This window comes from Marmota marmota, unplaced genomic scaffold, assembly GCF_001458135.2.
Source record: "Marmota marmota marmota unplaced genomic scaffold, marMar, whole genome shotgun sequence".
NCBI lineage: Eukaryota > Metazoa > Chordata > Mammalia > Rodentia > Sciuridae > Marmota > Marmota marmota.
This window is the reverse complement of record NW_026000022.1, coordinates 3,611,225-3,621,591: the sequence shown is the minus strand read 5'-3', so window position 1 is coordinate 3,621,591 and position 10,367 is coordinate 3,611,225. Positions and strand designations below refer to the sequence as shown.

The following is a 10,367-nucleotide window of genomic DNA, read 5'->3' as shown; positions in this document are numbered from 1 at the left end:
ATAAAAAATAAACAAAAAAAGCTTTTAGACAAAATTCTTTGTGTCTAGAGTAAACTCAGACTGTCCTAAGTATTAAGAGGTATTGATTGCAGTGGAGTTTTTAATTATACGTTATATTCTGAAGCTCTCTCTTCATACATAGGTATACAATCTCCAATGATTTTAGACTTTAAAGTTATTTCACTCTAACAAGAAATTATTGGTTCAGATAAATGGTGTTGGAGAGATTTTTTTATTAAAATTTTTATCACAATAAAGACTCTATCTTTTTCAGGGGGGGTGGGTACTGGGGAACTGAGGGGCACTTGACCACTGAGCTACATCCCCAGTCCTTTTTTGTGTGTTTTATTTAGAGACGGGACTCACTGAGTTGCTTAGCATCTCACTATTGCTGAGGCTGGCTTCATGATTCTCCTGCCTCAGCCTCCAGAGCCACTGGGATTACAGGCGTGCACCACCGCACCCAGCTCTACCTTTGATCTTAAAGGTTATATAGTTAAGGACTAGCTTTACAAGAAAGAAAAAAAAAATAGAAAGCTTCACAGTTGAGAAATTGAGTTGGGTGCTAGTATTCTGTACAGGAAATTCTTGTAAAGGAAGCAAGCTTACTCACTCTTTCAACTAAACCAACCACAAACCTTTTCTTATCAAGGAGGCTGGCCTGAGAGGAGTTTTTGATGTTTCATCTTCAGGACTTTTCCTTCTACTGACAGAGGTAGTTAATTTGATTTTTTTTCCTGTATGACTACTCAATTCATAATGCTAAAGGTTGTTTCCACAATACTGAAAGCTTACTTTTTTTCTCCATGTATAACTCATTATTTCCCAAACTGTACGAGTTAGACTGCTCTCTTGTCTTCTCCAGGTATCTCTCTGGCTAGGAAGAAGTACGGCAGAACTTTTTGAAAATGGATACCTTCCACATGTTTTTCTTCAGATATAAAAGCCAGCAGTCAATGATATAAGGACTTGAAGTTTCCTTCCTCTTTTTTTCATGTCTTAAGAAGAGGAAATAAAGGTAAGATAATAGTACATTTTCTCACTAGATTTCCTAATACAAACATATAAGTTGAGAAAAGAGCTTAAATGATTGTCCAAATGAACTGCTGACACAATTGTTTTTGTATGAAATACTCAAAAATGATGGAATGTGCTATCTCAGCAACATCTGTAACTCCACATGTATGGGGACTTTACTTTAAACGAAACAGCTGGTGGTCATAAACAAAACTTTTCCACAGTGCTTCAAGCTTTTTATGGGAAGGGCTGAAAGTGGAGGGATTCAAGATATTTGCCAAATTCAAATGGTCCTCTTGATTTGACCCTAGCATTTCTGAGCAGATGCTACACATTTCTCTACCTATTATCCAGTGACAGTGGGCTATAAAGCTACCATGGACCATGAGAGAATCATAATAGTATCAGTTGAATTAAGTACTTACTCTTTCCCCATGTATCTCTGTCTCTGCGTGAGCTCGCCCCTAAGGATGAGACTTCTCTTCTGGGCTGCAGACTTGCCTTCTCCAGCTTCTTTCTCTCCTGCTGTCAGACCTTTGGTAAATGAAAGTTTTAGTTCATTATTTCTCCCCCCAAATCACTGAAAAGGTACCCCTGATTGTCTGAAGGGGAAGGCTTCAATCTCCCCGAAAAGAAACTGGACTCTGAAAACACATCTGGAAAACGCTCTGGAGAGACAGCCTGCAGATTTCCAAAGTCATTCTTTTGGTTCTCATCTCCATTTGTGAGGAACAGCATGTGATGGTGACAAAATCAGGAGCTCCAAGACCCTCTACATCTGGATCTGAATCCCTCTTCTAACACTTACCAGGTATGTGATTATCATTAGTAATGGAGACCACTACTCCTAGCAATGCAAACCTAGGTGGTCCATTGGTAAAATGAGAAAGTCACTACCCATCTTCCCCCAGGTGACCAGAGTGCAAACGAACGATATGATCAGTGTCACTTTGTCATTTTATTCCCATCAACAGAACGTGCAGCCTTGCTTGGTTTAAGTTGTCCAATTCTTAACAAATGGAATACCCATTGCTTGCATGATACTCTGATTCCCAGAAACATTTTGATGATGCTAGAAATGCATGACAGCACCTCGACATTAGATGGTCTTATGAAAGAGTAGACATTGAAAAACACATCATTCAGGTTGTTATTCCATTTAAATAGAATTTTCAGAATGGACCTGTTTTGTGCTGTGCTGTGCTGTGCTATGCTGTGACCACCAGAAATGGCAACAATTACTATGATTCAGGGGCTGGCCCATCTCCTAAGGCTCTGTTCTTGTTCCTAGGGGTTTCCCAAAGATGACTTGTGGGTCAAGAGTCTAGACACTTGTTTGTAAAGTAGATCCATTGTTCTCCCTGAGAATCTAATTTAATCAGCCCTTGGGGGAGCCCATGAAGACACATTTGTAACAAGTTTTCCAGGTTGTTCTTCCAATAAAAATAATTTGAGAAACACAGTCCCAGAGGCGAAGCTGCAGCCTGGAACTGACCCAGGGAACCCGAGATTGGAGGCCAGCGGGTGCATGCATCATGTAGGGAGTGTCTGTCATCTCAAGGAGGATGGAAATTCCCAAGGGCTGGATGTTCAGGCCATTGGTTTGCTGCAGCCTTGGACATTGAGACATGGAATTGCAGAATGGTAGAGATGATTTTAGCAATCATTTAATCCCATGTTTCACATGTCAGAGAAATTAAGAAAAAAAAAGATTTATCAGTTAACTCCCAGAAATCATAATTCTCGAGCTAGCTCTAAGGTTGAGGAATACTGATACAGTGAAAATGATTTATTTTGCAGATAAAAAAAATGAAAATCCAGAAAGTGTAAGTGACTTATGCTCATATAGAGAGTGAGTTGTCATAATAGATTGATATGCGTCTGTTTTGACTCCTCCTGGAGCATTTTTCATTTGTTTGTTCAATGGAATTGGCTTCTACTTTGCAGTAAGCATGGATGTGATTTATAAAACAGTACCCTTGCTCTTAAAGAGTTCCCAGTCTAGTGGGAAGACAAGGCGAGGGGAACCACAATTAGGCGGCAGTGTAATGAATTCTGAACAAACGGTGCCTGAGCTCCTCTTATTTGCACAGCACTGTGCCTGGACAGGGAGTGCAAGACCCACAGGGAAGGAGGTACTCGGTTCCTGTTGTCACACAGCTTTTAAGAATGAGTATTTTTAGGGGCCTGGGGATGTGGCTCAAGCGGTAGCGCGCTCGCCCGGCATGCGTGCGGCCCGGGTTCGATCCTCAGCACCACATACAAAGATGTTGTGTCCGCCAATAACTAAAAAATAAATATTAAAAAAAAAAAAAAGAATGAGTATTTTTAGACAAGAATGCATCCTAAGAGAAAAGTAATGTAAAAGAATAATCAGAGAGATGGTTGTGTGCTGGGTCATGGCAAAGAAGGGATGGAGTGGGAGTTTCTTCATCCATGTGGTCAGGGAAGGTGTCTTTGAGGAAAATATCAGAACGAGGGCATGTGAGAGACATATCCTACTGGGAATGTGGGTGGTGCATGGAATCACTTCTCAACCTCATGGGCAGTGGGGGCCAGTGAGGGTTTTCATCATGAAATGAGAAGCTCCGTCTTGCTCTTCAGGAACGTGCATCTGGTGACTGAGATGGAGAAGATCATTCTTCCTGAGGCTTGGTGGGCAAAGGAAAGGAGGGCAAGGGAGGTCACTCCATCTTCCAAGGTGGTGTCTCATCCTGCCTAATTTATGGGTTGCAGTTCTGATAGGAAAAGCCACCAGTAGTCACAAGTGAGGACAAAGACCAGAGTGGACCTAGTCCCCATGACTAACAATCATCCCTCTGGGTCACACCCTCGCTCTTGGTACAAAGCCAGGTCATCAGCCAGATATAAATGTCCAATACTTCTGGCCCCAACCCGAGGCCCCTGCTCAGTCCTTCTCATCCCTGACTCTGCAGTTTCTGACACTCACTTCTAGTCGCCCCTCCTTTTGTCTGTCTCACTGTCAGGTGTTTTCCATCTTCTGATTTTCTTCTTTTGGGTTTGTCAGTTTTCCTTTCCATTCGCCCCAGCCTGCTCTTAATGGCTGGTATTCCTCAAGGAGCTCAATCTGCCTCTCTGCCAGGGCTACCGATCCCCGCGGCCTTCCCTCTCCCTCAGATTGATTGATTGATTGATGATTGATTTTGATTATGTCATCTGCTGGGGAGAAAAATTTTTAAAGGGAACTTTTAGAGTGACCATAAGGATATTTGATGGACCTTTTCTTCTCTTTCTTTTCCTCTCTCTTCTCTCTTCTTCTTCTTTCTCTTTCTCCCTCTCTTTCCGTTTTAGCAATGGACTTTATTTCTTTATTGCATGTTGTTAAAATTGTTGATTTGGGTGTCTGTGTAAACAGAGACTCTCTCCTTGACCAAACTTTGGTCAGGATCTTCTGAGCTCTCTTCTCCAAGCCTCCACCTCTGCACCTGTCCTATCTTTAGCCTGATCAGCCGGTCTGAACAAAGTACACCGCTATGTAATCCCCCCAACCTATGCACCTGTGTGAGAGAATTAATCTTGATATTTGATTAAGTTCCTCATCTCCACCCTGGATATCTTTGACCTGCCTTGAGCAACATCCTGTTATATGGGTTTAGTAGGGATCCCTGTTCTTTCCATTTCTCTTGATAACTTCCCACCCACTGACCTGCACCCTCCTCCTTGGCTATAACTCCCCACTTATCCTTGCACTGGGAGTGGGCCTTGATCTCTCTCCCCTATTGCGATAGTCTTGAATAAAGTCTTCACCATTTTAACAAGCATCAGAATAATTGTTTCTTTTACTCTGTCCTCCACACTGTGATGGACCCTTGAAGACAGCGACTATACCATTTATCCCTTGCTCTCACCTCCCTTAAAGAGGCTGAGACACTACAGGAGTGTTTTAGGGGGGGATTTTTTAGCCAAAATTTTGGGAAACTCATCTTATTCCCATAATCCCAGAGACAAGACACAGGCTATTTTTATGTTAATGGTCAACATTCAGAGCTCTAGAAGACATAGACAGACTATTCTATAACCAACACTTTTATTTTCTGTTCAAAACAAAATAAATAACCAAACATCACCTATTCCATATCCTTACTCCTCATCACTTATAAGGTGTTTGAAAGTTCCCCTGGCTACGCTATCAGCACAGGGGACAGACACAGCAGGGTAGCTCCCCGCTCTGAGTCTCTCTTGGGAAGAACTTCTCACCTTTACATCCAAGAAGACCAGGTTGATGCTATGACCAATGACAATTTCCCTTTTCCTTTTTCTATGACAGTTATTGTAAACTAGTATTTTTTTTTTTAAATTTTATACTTAGAAGCCGTATCTCTAGCTTCGTTAACTTGGAAGAATCAGCCATTTTCATATAATGTGGGCAATCTTTTCTGGAAAAAATATGAACTTAACTTTTTCCAAATGATTCATGGAAATGTGCACACTAGATGAGAACATTAAAAGAAAGAAAAAAAAAAGAAAGAAAAAATTCCACGTGGGGAAAATAGCATTAGAAGAACCTACTATATGATGGGCAGGTCCGGGGGGTAACTGGTGCCCTTTCCTCCTCCTCTAGGTACATACGAAGAGGCTGCTTCTCACCACTAAAAGTGCCCACACAGCCCTGGGTATGCGGAGGCTCATTGGGTGGGACCTGCCCTTCAAAGCTTCCTGTGTGACTTGCATTTTGGTCACTGGTTCCGATTTCTCCATTTCCCATTTCAGAAATGAAGAGGATACTCGGAAACGAGCCCCTCCACGTCCTCTTTACTGCCAACGGGGTGGGTCTCCTGATGTGATGACGGGAGCACAGGAGAGTCATGCTCTATTGGGCTTGGACATTTCTTTGGCTTGTCACAGGAGAGAGGATCGCAGAATTTAATATTTCAGGTAGGGGTTTTCACTTTTCATGCTAACACTGAGCCTTGTGGTCAAAGCCTGAAGTTGACAGATGATATCAGCAGTGTGATATATTTATTCACAGCGTTTCCTTCCTACTCTTCAAACGGCAGTGGGAGAGTTATTAGGGTGAACAGCTTTCAGTGGACTCCAAGCGCCCATGGGGAGCCCAGTTACCATAGCTGGGTGTTGGGTGAGAGTAGCTGAAAGGAATGATTGATGGCCCAGCTGTCATTCACAGGATGTCAGAGTTCTACTGGCGACACTGAAGCCCAATGGAAGGGAATTAGAACATGAACATCTTTTTTTTTTTTTTTTTTCCTACAAAATGGGCACAGTGAAGAAGATAGATACCCAGAGGGATGTACTCTTTGGTTACTTCAGTTTTTTTTTTTTTTAATGTAATTTAGCTTTCTATCTTCTAATGTGTTTCTGAGTTGCTTTGTTTATTGTGATTGTCAGATTGTTCCACCAAAAGACTCCTTTGGACATATTCCACAGAGAGTGAAGAGGAATTTGTCTTATTTTGTGATTTACCAGAACTGCAGAAATCCCACTTCTACCCGACAAGTGAACCCTCACCAACAAGAGACCCTGAATACTTTCCCTGCAGTGGTAGTAAAGACCCATCTGATGTCCTCTGGTACCTACAACCTCAGAATGGAGACCCACTGGAGGAAATTACTAACCAATATCCGCATATCATTCAGGACAAGACTATGCTTCGCTTTTTGATCCCAGAGATGAATGATTCTGGTTCATATATTTGTGGACCCAGGATTAGGTATGTCCCGGATGCTTTCCTATCTGCAAGTATCATCAAAGCCTTACTACCTAAATAAAATATCTATGTTCACAGGACCTTGTTAATCTCCTAGGAGACCCCAGGATGTGGCATGTTGTGTCAAGACAGTCTTGGAAATTAAGCCCCAGGCAAATTCATCCTGTGAGAACCCTAAGCCACATAAGCAATACCTACTTCTTGGTAGGATGGACTCCATTTATTGTCCCAGTCTCAGCTGCCAAAATGAAAAACAGAGTCCAGAGGTGACTTGGTACCAGGTGAGAATGAATTCTGTGAAACTGATGTAAGAGCATTGTTTTTTCTGGTAACAACTCTTTAAGTACTTTATAGAAATGTGGGTTTGAGAACCTGAGGTCTAGAATGACCCAAATGCTGTCCCTGTACCTGAGCAAGAGACCTGACAATTCTAAAATGGTCTTGGTCCTATGTAGAAGAGAGCAAAACATTGGGATTCTCAGACTCATCCTTTTGATCAACATCAGAAAAATTTCTAACATGCAAGTATTTCACACATTTGGGTAAGACATAAACCTAAGGGTGTCTAAGTAGAAGACAGGTGAGTTCATTCTGCTTTTTTTGGAAAGCAACGGATATTGCCAATGGTAGGGGCACCCTTCGAGGGCTTGAAGGTTTACAAAAGAAACAAGAAAATTGAATACTTTTCCTAAGAGGTTGCCTCAAGGAGGACAGTTTGGACAAATCCATGATAGCTGGCTGGGAGGGCTAAGAGAAAAGGATCAAGGTCAAGTTTCATGATGATATTGAGTTATGAATTATGTGAGTAAACTTCCATCACCAGAACACTTTACATTTACTTTATGGTTTATAGTTTCTCCAAGTACTAACAGATAGGTAAATGCTGCTTAGGCATCTCAGGCAACAGAATCCAATCACACTTCACCCCTGGGGGGTGGGATCTGGGAATAGATCCCAGTTGACTCCTGCAAGAACAAGACTTTAGAAATCACACAAAAACGTTAATTTGGCTTTACAATATATGTTTGTAACTTAAAGTATGTTTTTAAATATGTTTTCTGAGTGAAGTCAAAGAAGGTAAGTTAGCTACCTTCTGTAATCTATCTACCTGGTGATTTTAGCCACCACAAAACTCATGAGAGACTCCTGGGGGTACAGCTACAATGGTGAAAGAAGACCTTCCCTCACTCGGTTCTTGGGACTCTGTGATGACGTGAGGACAGGTGTCACTAAATTCATTACAGAAATAAGGCAAATGATGTGGCTTGTGGTATTTTACAATGATACCAAGAAAAATTTTAATTTAAAGAACATGATAACTTCAAACATGAGGTTGGTAAGAAGAGCTGGTGGTTCTCTTCATTATTTTCATTTCTCTCTCAAGAACAAAACTCCCCTGGGCTCCAAATATTCATAACCTGCCTTGATGGATGACTGGCTGACAAGGTGGGTTGGGCTCAAGCCAGTGAAATAGTCGTGATGCCATAGTCAGATGGAAACGTGTTTGCATGTCCACAATCGTACACCTGAACTGAACACCCTTTGCTCTTGCAGTTGAGCACAAGCCACGCTGTAGTTTCTAGTTCTCTGCACATGCTGCTGTATAAGCTAGACCCTAAAGCCAGATGACATTTGCAAAAGGAAGCTTTGTTTCACTTCTCTGGCACTTTTTTTTTTTTTTAGCAGGGGATGATACTGGGAATCGGACCCGGGGTGCTGAACCACGGAGCCACATCCCCAGCTCTTTTATTTTTTATTTTGAGAACAGAGTCTTGCTGAGTTGCTTAGGACCTCGATGAGTTGCTGAGGCTGGCTTTGAATTGGTGATCCTCCTACCTCAGCCTCCTGAGCTATTGGGATTACAGGCGTGCACCACCACCAAGCCCGGCTCTCTGGGGTTTTGACAGCAATTTTCACCATGTATTTCATGGTGAAAGGCAAACGATGACCGTTGTTAGAATTGTGACAGATTTGGACAGGTCTTGGTTCGGTTTATGTTTCATGAGTTGCACATGGGTGTGTAAGCTCAAACACACGCACACGCCTATGGTGGTCTGGAAGTCGTGGACTTTGAGGTTGTGGCACACCAGGAGGAGTGAGGACATTGAGCATCAATAGTACCTGGTGGCCCTTACCTTCATGCTGAACCCCAAGTCTCAGATGTCACAGGTCACACCTCAGAACCCTTTCTCTGAACAAATGAAGCAGACACCGGCTGAGTGGATAAAAAGATGACATTGTGGAAATCCCTGAAATTGTACTGGGGTGCCCAGCAGATGTGCTGAGTATACCACAGAAACAACTCTGTGGATTTGGGGACGTCTCTCTGGAGGGCTCTAGAACACCTTCATAAACAACAAAAATTCAGGCTAGCGTGTGTTTTTCAAATAATCATTTTCAACCATTTTATCATTTTAATTAATAAATCATAATTCCTATATTTCTGGGGCAGAAGGGGATGTTTTGATATATGTATACTATGCAGAATTATTAAATGAAGCTGATGGGTATATCCACGCCCTTGCTTACTTACCACTTTTCATGGTAAAACATTTGAAATTTGGCTCTTAGTTATTTGGAAATACACAATACAGTCACCCCGCTGTGCAAGAGATCTCAAAATGTATTCCTCCTGTCCATCTTGACCAACATTTCCCCACTCCCTCCCCACCACAGGCTTCTTGTAAAACCACTCAACTCTCTACTTCCATAATTTCAGCTTTTTTTTTTAGACTCCACATATACATGAGATCATGCACTATTTGTCTTTCTGTGCTTGGCTTATGTCACTGAGCATGGTGTCTTCTGGTTCATCCATGTCACAAATTACAGGGTTTCTTCTTGAGAAGGCTGGACACTATTTCTTGGTGTTTGTCTACCACGTTTCTTCATGCCTTTGTCTGTAACTGGGTTGATTCCACATCTTGGCGATTGTGGATAGAGCTTCAGTTAGCATGGAAGCACGATGTCCCTTCCACAAACTGATTTCGATTCCTTTGGATGCACATACAGGAGTAAGATCGCTGCATCAGAGGGTGGTTCCATTGTTATTTGTTTTTAAGGACTCTCTATAGCATTTTCCATAATAGTTGTATTGATTTACATTCCCACCAACCATGCTAAAGTGGTTCTTTTCTTTGCATTCTTGACCAAACTTGTCATTTCGGTGTGTTTTATAAAAATCATCCTAATAGGTGTGAGGTAATATTTCAAGGTGGTTTTTGTTTTATTTTGTTTTGGCGAAGTTGGGGATTGTACCCATGGCTCTGTGCATGTGAGGCAAGCACTCTACTAACTGAGCTATATCCCCAGCCCCCAAGGTGGTTTTAATTTTCATTTGTTTGATGACTAGTGAGGCTGAGCATTTTTAACACATTTTTGGTTATTCATATGTCTTCTTTTAAAAAAAAAATTTTATTTATCTATGTATCTTTAGTTTTAGGTGGACACATTAGTTTGTTTTTATATGGTGCCGAGGATTGAACCCAGTGCCTCATGCATGCTAGGCGAGCACTCTACTAATGAGCCACCACCCAAGCCCCACATGTGTTTTCTTAACAGAAATGTATGTTCAGGAGCTGGGCACCTTGGCACATGCCTGTAATCCTAGTGACTCTGGAGGCTGAAGCAGGAGGACCATGAGTTCAAACCCAGCCTCAGCAAA

At 42.0% G+C, this 10,367-nt stretch overlaps 1 protein-coding gene across 4 annotated transcripts in view; it reads left to right on the top strand.

The window, feature by feature from the left end:
• The first annotated feature begins 778 nt into the window (after nucleotides 1-778).
• Nucleotides 779-10,367, top strand: part of LOC107158544 (interleukin 18 receptor accessory protein) — a 33,546-nt gene continuing 23,957 nt past the window's right edge. Inside the window, exons 1-5 of one of the 4 annotated variants that reach the window (XM_048810474.1) lie at nucleotides 779-1,018; nucleotides 1,626-1,828; nucleotides 5,749-5,913; nucleotides 6,463-6,706; nucleotides 6,801-6,984. In XM_048810474.1, coding sequence (XP_048666431.1) covers nucleotides 5,844-5,913; nucleotides 6,463-6,706; nucleotides 6,801-6,984 — 498 coding nt within the window. In that variant the 5' untranslated portion in view covers nucleotides 779-1,018; nucleotides 1,626-1,828; nucleotides 5,749-5,843. Of the gene's footprint in view, nucleotides 1,019-1,625; nucleotides 1,829-5,748; nucleotides 5,914-6,384; nucleotides 6,707-6,781; nucleotides 6,985-10,367 lie in introns of those variants that run through there. The other 3 variants (XM_048810473.1, XM_015505011.2, XM_048810475.1) reach the window with 3 other exon arrangements.